General features: G+C 45.3%; 1 protein-coding gene across 23 annotated transcripts in view; it reads left to right on the top strand.

The window, feature by feature from the left end:
- PTK2 (protein tyrosine kinase 2) overlaps positions 1 to 19474 on the top strand; it is a 549666-nt gene that overhangs the window by 513675 nt on the left and 16517 nt on the right. For all 23 annotated transcript variants that reach the window (XM_077493396.1, XM_077493389.1, XM_077493392.1 and 20 more), the window contains 2 exons: positions 7227 to 7266; positions 9734 to 9840. In XM_077493396.1, the coding sequence (XP_077349522.1) occupies positions 7227 to 7266; positions 9734 to 9840 (147 nt within the window). The remainder of the gene's footprint in view (positions 1 to 7226; positions 7267 to 9733; positions 9841 to 19474) is intronic.

Here is a 19474-nt window from a genome sequence, read left to right as displayed (position 1 = left end):
AGGGCAAGAATAATGGTAATGCCCATTACTGAAGACCTAATAATGATTGAGGAGGGACCCGTTTACAGCTCAACTCAAAGCATACCGGCAAATGTCCTATCTGGCAAAGAATTACTAATGCTGTCTGGCCACTTTTGCGATTCGTATTCCTTTGCCAGGCAGCACAGCCAGTATGAGGACACTGTAGGAAAAAACGATCCGCACTCCAGTTGTTGCTCTTAAAATGTCTTTATTTTATTCAATAGCCACAGTGAACAAACGCTGATTAAATCAGTTGACGCGTTTCAGCCTATAAGGCATTAGTCGTAACCACTAGTATAAGGACACTACTTTCTCTGTTAGCCAAATTTTCTTTGGCTGTGGCAGGGACAAGATAGCTGCGGCTGGAGTATTTTATGCTGGGGTGAAGGGGGGGGGGGCGGGTGTAGATTTCAGAGTTTCGCAATTTCACTGTCATCTTATCTAGTGGTTGAAGGGGGTGGTAAAACACCACAGTTGAGCTGCTTTTTTTATTGCCTCATCCGCTAAGCCTTTAGCTGCAGAGGCAGTGGGTGGGAGTTGTATGCATGCTGCAACAAAAATTATGCACCCTGTTGATTTTGGCTGGCATAGTACCTCCGACGTATGTGACCAATTCTTATGAATGGATGAATGGGGGCTGCTCTGCAAGCTCCCCACAGCAGCGTGCAATGCATGCAGGTGCAGCACACTAGTGCAAGAATCGTGCGAAACAATGCCTCCTCACACCGCCTGTGAAACGCTCTCTGAAGAGCGATCTGAAAGGGTATCACTCTTCAGTGATGAGCCTATAGGCCTCATTCACACAGACACATATATCCCAAAATCTATCTATCTATGCAGACTGCTACGTTTATGCTCCTTGGAAGTGACAAGTGTTTAATGCAGTTAGTACCGTATTTATCGTTGTGTAACATGCACAGGTGTATAATGCACACCTTCGTTTTAGGAGGGAAGTTTCTGGAAAAAAACCTTACATTTTAAATAAAGAACTTTGAAGCAAAATAAGGGTCAGTGTCCATTAATGCAGCCTCACCATTGCCCATCTTCAGCCTGATCAGTGCCATCTGCAGCCAAACAATTGCCCATCAATGCCCATCTGCAGTCTCAAAATTGCCCATCTGCAGCCTCACAATTTCCCATCAATACAGCCTTATCAATGCCATCTGCAGCCTCACAATTGCTGATCAATGCCCATCTGCAGCCTCCCAATTGCCGATAAATGCCCATCTGCAGCCTCACAATTGCTGATAAATGCCCATCTGCAGCGTCACAATTGCCCATCAATGCAGCTTGATCAATGCCCATCTGCAGCCTCACAATTGCCCATCAATGCAGCTTGATCAATGCCCATCTGCAGCCTCAAAATTGCCCATCAATGCAGCTTGATCAATGCCATCTGCAGCCTCACAATTGCCCATCAATGCAGCTTGATCAATGCCCATCAATGCAGTTTGAGCAATGCCCTCCAAATTGCAGTATTGGCATATAACACGCACACGCTATTTGCACCTGGTTTTCAGGGTGAAAAGGTGCGTGTTATATGCCAATAAATACAGTATATAAAAATCAATGACAGGCAGAGAGATGCGTGCCGTTTTATCTCAGCGCACACCACTGACCTAATTGAAAGCATGGCTGCTGATCTTTCATCTGCAACCTCTGTTTCTGTTGCTGCTGTATGTCCATGTTTGACATGATTATGGTTTAAGCCATTTCACATAAAGGGGGCCAATGGGTACCATAATGGGCACAATTTGGCGTCTGTGAAACATTAGTGTCATTGTGACCCTAGGAACACTTCACACATCACAGTGCAGAAAGACATGCCTTACACTCCGCTAATTGCCGATCATTCTTGTATAACAAATCTTTGCAGCTGTGTTTGCGCCTCTGACCTGCTGACTTGGAAATCCTTCTTTCATATGAATCCAGGATAGCTGTGCCATGCTTTTTGCAACCCTCTTTTATATCAAATGCCCAAAATTCCCTACGTGCCAGCCGAAATGTTAAATTTGGCCTAAATCGCAGCTTCAATTGTTTGCCAGAGAGAGAGAAGGGACAGAGCATTGATGAAAGTGAGTAACTCAGATCCTAGTCCAAGGGCTCATTCCCACCAGCTGGCGCACATTAAGATGTGAATAAACACACAGGAGAGAATTCGTTTTCTTAGACACCCTTAAGAATTCTGTCAAGGCACAGCACCAAAAGTGCTGGTGTTTGAGCCCCATTCATTCAAGGTACAGGAACCTTCCTCAGTGTGCTCCCTCTCTCCCCAACCCCTGCATGCATCCACACTAGGGGTGCAACGGATCAAAAAACTCACGGATTGGGTCGTTCCTCGGATCAGTCACGGATCGGATAATTTTTCGGATCAGCAAATAATAATTGAATTTGTAAAAACCTGTGAAAATTCCACCACCATATAGTCCCCACTATAATATCCACAATCTCCCCCACTGTAATATTGGCTGAGCATGGCTGGGTAAGGCTAAACATGGCTGGGTATGGCTAAACATGGCTGGGTATTGCAGAGCATGGCTGGGTATTGGCAGGGTATGTAAGAGTATTGGCAGGGTAGGCTGTCAAAGAGCAGCGCTGTGGGCACTACAGATGCAGCCCACAGCGCTGCATCCATCCGATCTCTCCCCCTCCACTGTACAGATCAGGACAGAGAGGGGAGAGAGGAACCGGCATCGTGACATGACGCCGGTTTGTTTACAAGTGATTGTAAATGGCCTGGGTGTAGAAAGATGGCCATCGCTTCGGAGCTAGGCCGAAGCCGCGGCCTTTCCTAAGGCCGTGACCGCGGATCGCGGCGTGTGCCGATCCGAGCGGGGTGACCCGTTCGGATCACGGATCGGTGACGATCCGTTGCACCCCTTATCCACACTGACAAGCACATGGCTGGGGAGTTTTGTACTAGGGATGGGTGGAGACCTATTAGGTCTGCCTTGTTGATTGACAGCCCACAGCAGCGATCCATAGCCACAATTTAGTCCAATAGCGGCTTTTGAATCCGTCCATTGCTGTGCGCTGTCAATGAAATGTAAAGCAGACTTCAAGCGGGACCAAAGTTTTGAAGTGGTTGTAAACCTCGGACATGAAATATGAACTAACCATATCCCTCTATATCAGGGGTCTCAAACTGACAGCCCTCCAGCTGTTGCAGAACTACAATTCCCATGAGGCATTTCAAGGCTGCCAGTTACAAGCAGTACTCCCATAGGCAGCTGGAGTGTGTACTTGTCTCATTCCAGAGCACTAAGCTGGTGATTTGGAAATCCTTTTTTCGTATTTATCCAGGATAGCTGTGCTATGCTTTTGCAACCTTTCTTTATATCAAATGCCCAAAATTCCGTAGACGCCAGACGAAATTTCTAATTTGGCCTAAATCACAGCGTAAATTGTTTGCCAAAAAGAGAGAAGGGACAGAGGGTTGGTGAAAGTGAGTAATTCAGATCTAGTCCAAGGGCTAAAAAACTGGAGAGTACAAAATCTGGTACAGCTCTGCATAGAAACCAATCAGCTTCCAGTTTTCTTTTTTTTTTTCTTTTTTCTTTTTTTTTTTTGTCAAAACTTAATTGAACAATAGGGATGAGCTCAGGCTTGTTTGCACGGTCCATGTTCTGAGCCCGCCAGGAAGTCGGCTCTGAGCTAATCACAGGCAGTGAGATGTTGCCTGATCTCTGCAGCCGCACATCGGGACAATGCCTCACTGCCTGTGATTAGCGCTGGGCTGAGTTTCTGGCGGGCTCAGCACATGGACCATGCAAACATGCCTGAGCTCATTCCTATTGAACAAGCTGAAGTTAGAAGCTGATTGGCTGCCATACACAACTGCACCAGATTTTGACTGCTCCATTTTTAGCAAATCAACCCCTAAGTGTCATTTCTGTCTGCTGCTTCGTTTCTCTGTTATCGGCATGAGTCACTTCTGACAAGTTTTCCTGACACAAAAAGGTTAAAAAGGTGACAAGGGAGGGATCTCCAGCACACAGCCTGTGATTGACAGCCTCATCTCTGTTGCTGTGTGAAGGGAGGGGGGGTCCCTTCCCACCAATTAGCTCTCAGAGCTATCCTGGAGCTCTGCAGAGTGTAATTTCAACTCTCTGCCCCCTGTTTGCTGAAAGATCAGACAAGCTTTAAATAAAAACTGGACTTGAAATGGTTGTAGAGAGAAGACTACAGATAAACAGGTACAACGTATATAGAGAATGATTTGTTTCATTTCTGTTTATCACCTGAGGCCAGACACCTCACTGGGTATATGTGAGGGTTTACAACCACTTTAATACTCGCCTAACAGTCCTGCCCTTGCATCTTCTTCTGAGTTCCGGTTATGTATCAGATAGTGTCCCCCATCACATAGGGTCCGCCCTGTACTGCGCTTGCGCAGTACAGGGACAAGGAGAGGCCGAAGATCAACGGCGCCTGCGCAGTGAGTCCAGGTTCAAGCCCCACCATCCAAATGGACATAGAGTTAGAAAATAAAATAGCAGAGTGAATCGAGGCTGCGAGGGACCCTGTTACTATGAGCAACTGTATGTCCACTTGGATGGTGGGGCTTCAACCTGGACTGCGCAGGCGCCGTTCTTCTTCGGAGACTTTCGGAGTCTCCTTGTCCTCCGTACTGCGCAAGCGCTGCGCCTGCGCAGTACGGGCCGGACACTAATCGATAGGCGGACACCGGTCTTCAGGCCTCTACATTGGCTGGGAGGGAATGATGTCACTCCTGCAGAAGACTGTCCCAGAGCTGTAAGCTTAGCTGCGCATGTGCAGAAGGCAGTCATCGCAGTACTGAGACTGTCCCAGCTCTGTAAAATAAGCTGCGCATGTGCAGAAGGCAGTCATCCCAGCACTGGGACTGTCCCAGCGCTGTAAGCTGATCTGCACATGTGCAGAAGGCAGTCATACCAGCACTGAGACTGTCCCAGCACTGTAAGCTTAGCTGCGCACGTGCAGAAGGCAGTCATCCCAGCACTGGGACTGTCCCAGCGCTGTAAGCTGATCTGCACATGTGCAGAAGGCAGTGATCCCAGCACTGAGACTGTCCCAGCACTGTAAGCTTAGCTGCGCATGTGCAGAAGGCAGTCATCCCAGCACTGGGACTGTCCCAGCGCTGTAAGCTGATCTGCACATGTGCAGAAGGCAGTGATCCCAGCACTGAGACTGTCCCAGCGCTGTAAGCTTAGCTGCGCATGTAGAGAAGGCAGTCATCCCAGCACTGAGACTGTCCCAGCGCTGTAAGCTTAGCTGCGCATGTAGAGAAGGCAGTCATCCCAGCACTGAGACTGTCCCAGTGCTGTAAAATAAGCTGCGCATGAGCAGAAGGCAGTGATCCCAGCCCTGGGACTGTCCCAGCACTGTAAGCTGATCTGCACATGTGCAGAAGGCAGTCATCCCAGCAGAGACTGACCCAGCGCTGTAAGATGAGCTGCGCATGTGCAGCTCAGTTTACAGCACCAGAGAAGACGGTGAGCAGGCAGGTAGGGGCATTTTATTGCAGAAGTGACCATACACATCTCTTCTGCAATAAAAGCCTGCTCGCTGTTTCTTACAGTAGAACTTCAGTTCCGCTTTAATAGGGGTCTAGCCTCTCGGTTCCCCATCAGGCTCCGCCCACCCAGTGACAAGTCATTTCCTTAATATGGGCATTTTCATATTTGGTAATGACATCGCTACTATCTCTGGCCGCTGTGTTTACATTTGGCCTCCGGCGGGGGAAATTCCCTGACAGGTTCATAACCGCTTCCCAGCACAGACTTATCCCACCCTGCACCCCCAGCTCAGAGTTGGTCTTAATGACCTTAATGTTTCCTAATCCAAAAACTGGCGGTAGTTCTTTATGAATCTGTGGTTCTTAAAGTGCCGGTAGTTAGAGCTACCCGAATTTATCACCCGTGTCGATAATGGTACCAACACTGGCGCAAATTAAGCGCCGGTAGTATTTAAGTTGACTACGGCCAGAAAACGTTGAAATGGCTTTGTTGAATTCCCCCAGCAAGCGTGCAGTGAAAGCCATTTCAGGACAGGATGTGGAAGAGTGAAGACAAAGCCGGAGGTCCGATTTTAAAACTTTTTGATGTACCTGATATAACATTTTTAGTATTTTTTTTTCCCATAACATTTTATTATATTCTTTAACAGCAAGTTTGTAAAATGTATAGGGCTGTTACTGATTAAAATTTTTGTGTTTTATTAATAGATTTCTTTTCAAATCGATTAATCGACTCATTTCAATTAATTATAACGCACATACAGATCCAACTACTTTTATCTGATCTCCTTGCATTGCAACTCTGCATTAGTCGGTGGTAAATGTGGTATACGCTATATACAATCACCCGACACTAGTTAGTTTCCACAATCCATGACTTAACTTCACAGTTCACACAAATACGTTTTAAATTCAAACTGTAGCACTGACGTAAGTCAATTTTTTTCCATAGTAGCGTGACAATCCCTCCACCTCCGTTCTAACTAATCGCTCTCACCTTATGGCATGGACCCCTGTGCAAACAGGTGGTCATGCAAGCGGGTATCAAAAGGGTTAACACGGACCATAAACTTCTCTCACATCTCCTTAGATCTCAGCAAGGACGCCAGGTCATGGGTAGAAAGAAAAGATCTAAGTGCTCACCGCTTAACTATCAGATTTCATATTTGTGTTCAAACACAAACTACTCGCATAAAGATGATAAAAACACAGCATGTAAAGCTGACAATTGTGTTAGTTCTGTAGGGCAGCAGCAGGTGACGTCATGCGTAGCTCCTCCTCCGTACGCGTTACGTTCAATCAGAACTTCGCCGTCACCGGACTCCTCCCTTCCCTTCGTTAGCAGACGGAGGCAAGTGAGGAAGGGGGGAGGAGTCCAGTGACGTCAATGTCCGTGACGTCACCGGATCTCCGACAGAACTCCCTGAAGACCCGGAAGCTGGCGGAGAGGTGAGTACCGATCAAAGGAATTTTGATCGATCAAAAAAATTAATCGAGGAATTCATCTTTAATTTCCACAGCCCTAAAAATGTATATGAAAAAAAAAGAAAAATGGGTAAACATCATAACTCGCAATGTGTGCCGTTTAATATCTCACTGGGGTTTTGGCGTGAGGTTTGCTGTTGCAACATAAAGCAGAGTTTGTCTACGCACATTACTGTCGGCTCCAGAACCCTGATGGAAACTCTCTGTCTCCTTGTCTTTGCAGGCCGGGAACCAGCACATTTATCAGCCTGTTGGGAAACAAGGTGAGCAGAACGGGTCATGCTATGCAGCTGTCTTGCGAATGTTGCCAGTACCATCTAATATTTGTTTCTTTAAAGGGGACCTGTCACATTTGAGAAAAATACTCTTCAATCCCCTTTTATGGCACTTACCACATTTTTGTTTTTTGTTTTTTTTCAAGGGCTACTTCATTTTTTATAACCAAAGCAATTGACCCTCTTTACAGGAAAGATGATTTTTTATTTATTTATTTTTTTTTGGGGGGGAAGGAGTGATTTATTTATTTTTTCTGTTTTTGTTTGATGTTTCATAAAATGTAGCTGTGCTTAGAGTCTGATTTTGTATTTTTAGTTTGTGTAGAAGCTGTCAAGTTCATTAACTTCAGTAAACCACAACTGCAGACGATTTTTTTTTTTTCTTTCGTTTTGGGTGGAGTGGAAAAAGTTTAGAGCTCTCCCCCCCCCCCCCCTCCCCTTTTGTGTCTGGTAAGATTTCCCTTCACTTTTTTGGCCTGGGGACACCCTGTGAGGAACAGAAGTGAGAGATTTGAAGCTTGCAGAGAAATTTATAAGGTGCCAGAAAAACAGAATGTTGAAAATTAGATTAAAGGGACATTAAAGGATAAGTTCACCTTTTAAAAAAAAATTTAATAAATGCACATCTTTTTGCAGGTAAAAAAAAATGTGCATTTAATATTTTTTTTTATTGAGAGCCTGTAAAGCATTGCACCTATGATCAGCAGATCATGGATGCTATGCAGGGCTTTTGCAGGTTCTGTGTGTAAGCTACTTGGCCCTACGCACTCTTGCAAGCTTTGTGTGTAAGCTGTTTGGTGGGTACGGGCTCTTGCAAGCTCTGTGTGTAAGCGGTTTGGCCGTACTGGTTCTTGCAAGCTCTGTGGGTAAGTGGTTTGGCCGTACTGGTTCTTGCAAGCTCTGTGGGTAAGTGGTTTGGCCGTACGGGCTCCTGCAGGCTCTGTGTGTAAGCGGATTGGCCATACTGGCTCTTGCAAGCTCTGTGTGTAAGCTGTTTGGCCTTACGGATCTTGCAGGCTCTGTGTTTGTAAGCTGTTTGGTGTCATGGGTTCTTGCAGGCTCTGTGTGTAAGCTATTTGGCCCTACGCACTCTTTCAAGTTCTGTGTGTAAGCGGATTGGCCGTACTGGCTCTTGCAAGCTCTGTGTGCAAGCGGTTTGGCCGTACAGGCCTCCTGCAAGTTCTGTGTGTAAGCGGTTTGGCCTTACAAGCTCTTGCAAGCTTTCTGTATAATGGTTTGGCCATACTGGCTCTTGCAAGCTCTGTGTGTAAGCTGTTAGGCCTTATGGGCTCTTTAAGCACTGTGTGTAAGCTGTTTGGCCCTATGGGCTCTTGCAAGCTTTGTGTAAGCTGTTTGGCCCTACAAGCTCTTGAAAGCTTTCTGTGTAAAGTGTTTGGCCCACTGGCTCTTGCAAGCTCTGTGTGTAAACTGTTAGACTGTACTGGCTCTTGCACGCTCTGTTTGTAAGCGGTTTGGCCCTACAGGCTCTTGCAGGCTCTGTGTGTAAGCGGATTGGCTGTACTGGCTCTTGCAAGCTCTGTGTGTAAGCTGTTTGGCCCTACGGGCTCTTGCAAGCTCTGTGTGTAAGCTGTTTGGCCCCATGGCTTTTGCAGGCTCTGTGTGTAAGCTGTTTGGCCCTACGGGCTCTTGCTAACCTGTGTGTAAGCTGTTTTGCCCCATGGGCTCTGTAAGCGGCTTGGCAGTACTGGCTCTTGGAAGCTCTGTGTGTTAGCTGCTTGGCCATACGGGCTCTTGCAAGCTCTTTGTGTAAGTTGTTTGGCCGTATGGTTCTTGCAAGCTGTTTGGCCTTAGCAAGAATTAATAATGTACTACCACAGTGCTCAACAGTGCCATGGTAGTTCATTGAGAACTACAAGCCGACAGCTGTAAAGGCTGCCAGACCTTGTAGATTTCAATTCACAGAACTCTGTGAATGAGGGACCCAGGCGGCAGGGCGGAGCCCCGCACGGCCATGTTCCATGTTACACCCTGAATTTCGGTGTAACACGTTACAAAAGGTGAACTTATCCTTTAAGTAGTGGATGTGTATGGGCTATTTTTATTTAGAGAACAAGGATATCATTTAGTGTCACTTTAACTGCTGCTGCCAGTCACCAATGGCAGTGATTTGCAGCAAGTTCGCCAGTTCATCACTTAAGTGCAATTTGTCCCTGCTGGGGTTTTAACTATGCTACAGCGTTGGTTTGCTCTGCTACCTATCGTTCGCTCTCAGCAATTTTGTAGCCAAGTCATAGAAGTGAAAGCAGAGCAGTAGTTGTTGGCGAACTGATCAGTAACCTGAAACGTCACTCGACCTCCATCGCTGAGCGGCTGAGTTACAAACCTCTGTAAAAGTTACGGTCCCACAGAAAAAAAATTAAATACAAATGTATTGCAAATAAGTCACTCATCTGACATAGCCCCCCCACATAACGTTATTTTGTTGTCTGTTCAGATCACTCTGCTCCACCAAAGAAGCCCCCCCGGCCGGGCGCCCCCAGCCACGTCAGTAACCTGGCCGGGCTGAACAGCCCCGCGGACAGCTACAACGAGGGTGTGAAGGTAGGAAAACGCACATCGACTTGTGTTTAGCGGTATTGATTGAGGCCTAGCATCAGAATGAGCTTCGTTGCCATTCAGGGAATCCCCTCTTACGTGTTATGTGACTCGTCTTGGAGTGTTTTTTGTCTTTGTGTGTTGTGTTGGTTGTATTGCCGCAGAATGTGTTACTTCATGATGAGTTCAAGAACACAACAGTCCGAACTAAAAGCACAAAAATCAACATTGGAACACGCCAACACAATGACAGTGTATGCAGGCTGCATTCACATCTCGCCATTTTAGGGACAGTGCTTTTTGGATGCCTGTTATTATTATTATTTTTTTATTATTATTAATATTATTATGATGATCATTACAGCTATTATATAGTGCTGGTATTAGTTATACTGTATTTATATAGTGTGCTGACAATTTATGCAGTGCTTTACATACTGTTCATTCACTGCCCTCAAGGAGCTTACAATCTAATGTTCCTAACTCACATTCATACACACATTCTATGGAATCCAATAAGAATCAGTTGGCCTGCCCAGCATGTCTTTGGCGTGTCGAATAAAAACCGGAGTACCCAGCAGTACAGAAGTACACAGCCATACACCTGGGCTGCCAGGGCTGAGGAATTAAGGGGATCCAGCCAGCCCTGTGTGCAGGAGCCCATTTAGTGGTTCAGCACCTAAAGCTGTCCCTCTGCTCTGCAGTTTCTGCCTTTTCAAGTAGTACCAAGGCATGCCCGCCCATTGCTGCATCTTTCCAATTCCTGCTGGTCACTGCGGCAGCCTTTTTATAGTGATGGACCAATAGGAATGTATGTAGGATTGTTTGCTAACCTTGGACGTCTCACTAGAATCCTAGCAGGTTAACCACATTGCTGATGTGCTTATGGGCGCCACGAAACTGGATAATGGACCCCTTTCTCACCTAGTCAGCTTTCTATACTGTTTAGTCACCGCTGTGCTGCATAAACTGTTGGTGCTATATAAATCCTGTATAATAATAAAAAGAATGTATATACAGTAGCAAAGCAGCAAGTGCACTTTAATGGCCGCCCTACCAACACCTTATACCTTAAATTCCCTTCACTCCCCAGCTGCTCTGTTCTACCACCATACCAAGTACTTCTGGATATGGGAGATCATATGACTTGCTCTTCCCCATCATTCTACCACCATACCAAGTATTTCTGGATACGGGAGGGCGCATATGACTTGCTCTCTGCTCCATTCTACCACCATACCAAGTACTTCTAGATATGGGAGATTATATGATTTGCTCTCCGCATCATTCTACCACCGTACCAAGTACTTCTGGATATGGGAGATCATATGACTTGCTCTCCTTCTTCCCACATGACTGCATTGGTGCTTGACTATTGGCCTGTCAGACACCCAGTGCTGTCATAGCATGCTGCACATATTTAGTTTACTTTTCTTTTTCTTTTTTTTTTTAATCCAGCATTTTATTCTTTCTTTATACATGAGATAAATGGATGATCAATTTATTCCTCACATTCTCAGATTAATGGACTTGGGAACTCGGTTACCTTTTGCACTGACAGGTCAGGAGAACAGCGGAGGCCAGCTCCAGCACAGTGTAGGAATAACTGCACAGAGATTGAAGCCCTCTAGCTGTTCCAGAACTCTATTATTAGCCACATTTCTGCTATTTACCAAGCAGCAGGAAAGGCCTCGCAGTAGCACATAACTGGGGTACACAGACGTCAGTGATTTTTCCATGGAAATTTGTCTGTTGAGTGTTCAGCTTTGGAAGGCTTTTACTCTCTGATTCTCTAAGAGCAAGCACTGCCTTGACCATTCGCAGCAGCCTTGTTTATGTGAGAAATCTAACAGGCAAGGTGCCAAGCCGCAGATTGTGTGCAGATCAATAGCAGCTGTGATGCAAAGCCCCAACTACAGCTGGCAGGAGGCTGCTTGATTCCTATTAGGAAAATCGGATGTCACAAAGGGCAGTGGCCTCGAGGATGGACCTGCAGCTGCTGCAGAGAGAGGAGCATTATCTGTAAAACTTTGAATGCTGGAGGGTGCATGCAGCTGGGTGGGGGGGGGGGGGGGTGCCCCCAGCTCTGCCAAAAAGCAGAGTGCCCTCATTCTGCCAGGGACATTCTGATTGGACCTTGTTTGAGGCTTCCTGGTTGTGCCAAAGCTTCCCCATTCCATCTTGCCATTGAGGCACATCATTAGAGTCCCGGATCAGTGGGAATGTTTACTATCCGGGACCTCTCAATAGAATTGTGCACCAATGATGAGTTGAGGGCAAAGGAAGTGGGATCTGTGGCTAGCTGTCATGTACTCCCTATGTGCTGCATTTACTTTTTGGCTGCAAAGGTCGGGAGGTTTTTTTTTTTTTTTTTTTTTTTACAAGTGCACAGACCCTTTAAATTATACCCAAGTTTTAAATAGCTCCACTTATTATAACTATACCAAATCTTTATGTAGATCAACTTCCCAGAGTCTCCTTCACACTGCATAAATCAGGGTAGGTGGTCCTGCACTGTGAATCATTTAAAGAATTGCAGGTATGGATTGTTTTACATAGTTACATTGGAACAAATGTAACTATATACAAATACCATTATATGTAAAAAAAAAAAAAAAAAAATTAAAAAAATAAAACTCTCTAAAGACCCCTAGAGTGTTGTAATGCAGCTAGCACAATACCTTAAACAGGGTATGCATACAATAGAAAAACAGTGCAGCGCTTTCCTATACAAATACCATGCCTGTGGCGTCCCTCTAGAACAGGGGTCCCCAACTTTCTAAGCAAAGGGCCTTCAGACTTAATGGGGGTCGGACTGTGGCCATTAGAAGTATAAAAGTTCCCGACATCAGTGGGAAAAAATAATGCCCCATCGTTGGTTTCAGTGGGAGTAATTGTGCCCCATCGTTGGTGTCAGTGGGAGTAATTGTGCCCCATCATTGGTGTCAGTGGGAGGAATTGTGCCCCATCATTGGTGTCAGTGGGAGGAATTGTGCCCCATCATTGGTGTCAGTGGTAGGAATTGTGCCCCATCATTGGTGTCAGTGGGAGGAATTGTGCTCAATCATTGGGAGAAATTGTTCCCCATTTTAGGTGTCATTGGGCGAAATTGTTCCCCATTGTTGGTGTCATTGGATGGCATTGTGCCCCGTTGGTGTCATTGGGTGACATTGTGCCACATTGTTGGTGTCATTGGGTGACATGGTGCCCCATTGTTGGTGTCACTGGGGGACATGGTGCCCCATTGTTGGTGTCACTGGGGGACATGGTGCCCCATTGTTGGTGTCACTGGGGGACATGGTGCCCCATTGTTGGTGTCACTGGGGGACATGGTGCCCCATTGTTGGTGTCACTGGGGGACATGGTGCCCCATTGTTGGTGTCACTGGGGGACATGGTGCCCCATTGTTGGTGTCACTGGGGGACATGGTGCCCCATTGTTGGTGTCACTGGGGGACATGGTGCCCCATTGTTGGTGTCACTGGGGGACATGGTGCCCCATTGTTGGTGTCATTGGGGGACATGGTGCCTCATTGTTGGTGTCATTGGGGGACATGGTGCCCCATTGTTGGTGTCATTGGGGGACATGGTGCCCCTTCGTTGGTGTCATTGGGGGACATGGTGCCCCTTCGTTGGTGTCATTGGGAGAAATGTTGCCCCTTCGTTGGTGTCAGTGGGGGGAATTATGCCCTATTGTTTATCAGTGGATGGAATGGTGCCCCAAGGCCCGAATAAAAGCAAACAAAGGGCCGCATCTGGCCCCTGGTCCACAGTTTGGAGACCACTGCTCTAGGAGATGGAAATCCCAGTAGTAGATACCACTACTTCACTACTACTCCAGTGATCTCCACTAGTTTACACGTTCCGAGCACCTGCCCTGCTGCATTGTGAACACAGGAGGTCAGCTGCCATTCAGAGAATGCCTTGCATTTTCTCTCTGATTGGAGAAGGTGGAGAAAGTAATATCACCTGCCCCCTCCACCTTATGTTTACATTCCTTGTGACAGCAATAAAGGTGATAAAAAAACAAAACAAATTTTAAAAGCACAGTAAAAATAAAAAAGTTTAAATCTATAGAATATATAAGGCAGCCAAAAAAATTGGTATTGGCCCTATAAAAACGAAATCGGTCGATCCCTAGAGGGAAGACCCAGAAAGGGATTACAATAACTAAGGAGAGAATTTTTGGTATTATGGTGACGTTGCTGGCTCCTCATCATATGTTGAGTACATAATCGTTTTTCTTGTTATGTAAAATGCCTTTTTGAGCCTCTGGCGTACATTTTATGGCCCTTGCTGCTGTTTTCTGCATCATTATCCTCTTGGTATGCACACAATCTGCACTGTATACAGTACTCGGGCCATGTTACAGTTGCTCATGCAATATAATCTATATAGCAAATATTATGGCACATAACACTTTCCCTTTCTGCCCCTGCTCCTTTGCATGTTACAAATAAAGTTTCATTCATATTAAAACTTTGCTTGCCCTCTTTTCTGCATGTGCTGTGTGCATGTCAGGAGTCCAGCACGCTGCCTCCCCCACACACATACACAGGGGGAAAAAAAGCTTACTTTATAGATGCTTTCTGTTAAATTTGTCATGCATGTTTTTTTTTGCTCAGCTGCATTTATTAATATTTTCTTTTTCTTTTCTTTTTTTATTTTCTATTTGGCTATGATAAAAAAAAAAATATTTAACCCTTCCCTCACCCTGCTCGAATTTAGCCTTGGAGGGTAAGCACCTATTTGTGTGTGTGTGTTATACCATTATGGTATGATTGTCAAACCTAACATAACATATCGGCTAACAAAGACATGTTACCAAGTATACGGTTTTAGTTTTGTATGTTGTGATTTGTCACCGACGGGCAACCTTCCATTTTAATGTGTATGTGTGTGTGTGTGTGTGTGTATATATATATATATATATATATATATATATATATATATATATATATATATATATATATATATATATATATATATATGAAATATCTCTATCGTATTTATCGGCGTATAACACGCTCCCCAAGTTTAGGAGGGAGTTTAAAAGAAAAAAACTTTTATGAGGGAAGTTTAAGGAAAAAAAACTTACATTTAAATACCCATCAGTGCAGCCTTGTCAGTCATTTGTAGCCTTGTCTGTGGCTCTGCCATTTAAAAATGGTGCCGCCGAGATACAGAGAGCGGATGTCCTGTGTATCTCGGCGGCGCATGGTAATTCTTGGTCGCTCTCGGCGGCTTTCGGGTATTTTCGGCCGTTCTCGGCTATTTTTGGCCGCTCTCAGCTATTTTCGGCTGTTCTCGGTGGCTTTCGGCTTTCCGAAAGCAGCCGAGAGCGGCTGAAAATAGCCGAGAGCGGTCGAGTGTGGCTGAAAATACCCAGGAGCCACAGAAAGGTTTAAAAACAGCACCCCCGATTTCCCCCTGATTTTAGGGGGGGAAAAAGTGTGTGTTATACGCCGATAAACACGGTATATGTAGATATCTTGATAGGTGTGTGTGTGTGTGTATATATATATATATATATATATATATATATATATATGTGTGTATATATGTGTGTGTGTGTGTATGTATATATATATATATATATATATATATACTACTACATACAGAGTGTGATCACATGATCACTAATCATTTTTAAACTTTACAGTCCAAGCATGGCTCCCCGAAAGCATGCAATTATGGCTCTTGGTTGTCTCCATATTCAAGTGGTGTCTTGTTTTTAAACATCCTTCTGTTCTGCACAAACCTAAAGTCTCTGTAGGCCAAAACTGATATTTCAGTCTTAGGCGCTGTTGAGTCAACCTGGGCCCAGATTATGCACACTAAAATACTGAACAAGCCCCCATTAACCTCTGTATCTATGTGCGTTGAGGAGAAATTCATTTTTAAAGTTCACAGAGACACTGAAATTCCAGCTTTTTAAGCCCCATTCACACCTGAGCATTTTGTAGCTTGAAGCCTTAAGTTACAAAAACGCTGGAGGGGGAAAAAAAAAATCTATTATTCTCAATGGAGTTGGTTCACATCTCCACTCCAAGTCGCCTGAAGCCGAACGCCTGAAGCTCAAACAAGTTCCGGACCCTTTTTTGTCGCTCGAATCGGGCAGATTTGGGCGTTTTTCTTCTTTTTACATTGGTGACTTTTTCCCTGCACAAAATCGCAATAAAATCGTGCAATTTTCTGCCTGAAAACGCTATGCTCAGGTGTGAATGGGGCCTTACTCTGAGAGTAGACCTGTCCTCTGATGTAAACAAAGCATATGTATCCAAGCTGTTAGAAGCCATCCTTAGGTCAGGGACTGCTTGTTAAGAATATATAAATAGTTTCATGTCCATAGTTTGGGTACAAATGTGATTTATCCACTTGCCTACCAGAGCCATTGTGCATTTCAGTTTTTACACCCCCAAAAATTATATATTTTCTGAAAGCAAAGATCCTGGGGAATAAAAAGTTAAAGCGGGAGTCCACCGGGACTCCGCGTTTTTTTTTTTTTTTTTTTTAAAGCCAGCAGCTACAAATACTGCAGCTGCTGACTTTTAAAATAGTGACACTTACCTGTCCAGCGCGCCCGCGATGTCGGCACCCGAAGCCGATCTCTAGGTCGTCTGTCGGGTCCTGCCGCCGCCATCTTGGGTATGGGAATCAGGAAATGGAGCCTTTCGGCTTCATTTCCCGGTTCCCTACTGCGCATGCACGAATCGCGCTGCGCAATAAGGACGCTCCCTGCTGCCTCTGGGATCTGTGCGTTTCCCAGCAGGCAGCGGGGCACTTGCGGGAAGGGGCGGGCACTTGCGGAAAGGGGCGTAAGTTACGCCCCTTTCCGCAGAGAGCTATCCCGGAAGTGGGTGCAGTTACCTGGATTATCAAGGTAACTGCACCCCCTCCCCCCTGAAAGGTGCCGATTGTGGCGCCGGAGGGGGGGAGGGTTCCGATGAGCGGAAGGTCCACTTTAGGGTGGACCTCCGCTTTAATAGAATAGAATATCTATTTTTTTTTTTGTGTAAAATATAAAAGATGAGGTTGTGACAAGTAAATAGATACCCAACATGACAAGCCTTATAATTGTGCATGCCCATGAAACGCCCATTAACTTTGGTACCCCAAACTGCCCAGAGGCATCGTTTTTAAAAGCCTTTCCAGGTATATCAGATTAGAGCTACCGGGAATGTTGGCTGTGAAATTATTGTTCTTTCTCTGACATTCACTGTGATGTGTACATACCTCCCAACATTTTGAGATGAGAATGAGGGACACCTACTGGCAAATGTATAAAGGCATAGGACACGCCCCCCGTCACACTCTCTTAAAGGAGAATTAACCCAAAAAAAAAAAAAGGTTTATTAAACCCACAAGGGCATTTTTTTTTTTTATCACTACTATTCCTTTATATTGGCCTTAAAAATTTACAAATGCAGCAATTTAGAAATTGGATGAAAGGTTTAGCGCTGGGAAACACTTTTTGAAAGATAAAAAGTGCACTTTATATACAACTATATAGATCAGACCAAAGTGAGGGACAAATGATGGGGACAGAGGGACATTGCTCCAAATATATATGTTACTTAAAGTAGACTTCCAGCTAAAGCCTAACTAGTCTTAAAAGGTTACTAAACCCACAACCGTAAAATCAGTGTATATGCAGCAAAGTATGCTTGTTATACTCACCATAAAACCTAAGGGGTTAATCCTCTGCATTGTGTTAAAAGGCGTTTTGATGCCGTCTTCTCTGATCCTCCCCTTCTTCCACTGTCTCAAACTCCTCTCCAAATATTAATGGAAGGAGTCAGGCTGCACATGCTCAGTTTAGTGTGTATTGCTAGAGTTTTTTTTTTTTTTTTTTTGTTCTTGGGCGTGTGCATGTGACCAGCACAGGGCCAATCAGCACTCTCTAGACAAAAGGTCAGGGGCCTTGAAGTTTTATAAGACAGTGACAGCAGAGATAAAACTCCTCCTACCAGCTTTACCACACAGGGATAGAAGTCACAAGACTGCTATATACTGCTGATGAGAAAAGGTATTTAGCAGTTTATATTTACTAAAATAGTTGCATTTCCGTGTTGTGTACTGTGGCAGGCCAGATATAGTGAATGCAGGGTCCAGATTTTAGTAACAATTTAAAAATTGCCCCTTCCCCCTCCTAACACCTATACTAAATAACTTCAAAAGATGTATATATACTTACGTGTGTTATTCCACTGCAGTCCTATCAAGTGATTCAGCTCCGCTGTGTCAACCAGTGGTGACTGCAGGAGAGTGGAGGGACCGCTGGTGGCGGCTGCACCATGGAAGCCCCTCAGTGATGTCATCACTTCTGCCTTTCACATGCGTTGTCAGGCGCTCTCTTCCTTCCCCTGTAGCGGCGGCTACAGGGGATCATGTGACTGGGCCGATAGAAAGGCAAGGGGTCTATTAGGCCCCTGATGTCTCCCCTACATTTCACTGAAGCTAATGGCGCACATACCGTGCTCCATTAGCTTCTTCCCTGACCACATTAGTCAGGAAAGGTGACCGCCGAACCCAGAACTAATGTAACACGTTTGCTCTCTGCATCATTGACGGCCGCTCGCCGCTGGATAAGATTTGAAAAGGGCTCTGCTCATCGTGTGAATGGCCTGAAGATGTCTGAAAAGGCAAGCATATAAAAACAATAAACTTAATTCAGCTTGTGGGTACTTTGAGGAAGGGTGCCTGGAGTTGGGTTTTAGGTAGCGAAGCTGAAGAATTTGTATAGGCAGAAGAACATTGGCAATTGAAGTGCAGAACTTTCTGTCCGGACTAGCTCCTTTAAAGTGTTTGTAAGTACCGTACTGGTGACCCCACAATAGGGATAAAACTTTTTTGCAGAAGGGAGTTTAACAAGACTCGTGGCCACTCATTAAAAATTTAAGAAAAGAGGTTTAACCTTAAACTAGGTAGAGGGTTCTTTACTGTAAAAGCGGCAAGGATGTGGAATTCCCTTCCACAGGTGGTGGTCTCAGCGGGGGGGGGGGCATCGATAGTTTCAAGAGACTATTAGATAAGCACCTGAACGACCGCAACATACAGGGATATACAATGTAATACTGACATATAATCACACACATAGGTTGGACTTGTGTCTTTTTCTCGACCTCACTATGTAACTATGTAAGCGAGAGATCGCACTGCAGGTGCCGATCACATGCGATGTCTGTGCAATGCGAGTTCAGCCGTACAGTTGTATGGCTGAACACGCATTGGATTCGCACAGAGGACTTGTTTTTCTCCTAACTAGAATCGGATTGCATGGGTGTTCTGTTCTCACCTATGCTATCCGATTCCTGTGCGAGTTCACAGTTGGCACTGCAATCTGGGAACTAAACTGGGGGGGGGGGTGTCATTAACTGTGTTAATAACATCCGCAGTGGTTTGTAGCTGTGAACTGCCTGCGGGAGAGGAGCGATGCGGGAACCAGCGCTGGAATCACACTAGTGTGAACCCAGGGTAAAGGTTCATTCTTTTTTTTTTTTTTTTTTTAACAGACATGTCTATACTTACCTGCTCTGTGCTAGGGTTTGGCACAGAGCAGCCTGGATCCTCCTTTTCTGGGGTGACCCGGCGACGCTCCTTCTCTTCGTGTGTCCCCACAGAAAGCAGCTTTCCCTGGA

The sequence above is a fragment of the Lithobates pipiens genome, unplaced genomic scaffold (genome assembly GCF_037356315.1).
Source record: "Lithobates pipiens isolate NorthernLeopardFrog02 unplaced genomic scaffold, aLitPip1_a1.2 Scaffold_19, whole genome shotgun sequence".
Taxonomy (NCBI): domain Eukaryota; kingdom Metazoa; phylum Chordata; class Amphibia; order Anura; family Ranidae; genus Lithobates; species Lithobates pipiens.
Note: the sequence above shows the minus strand (reverse complement) of the source record. Positions and strands in the feature narration are given on the sequence as shown.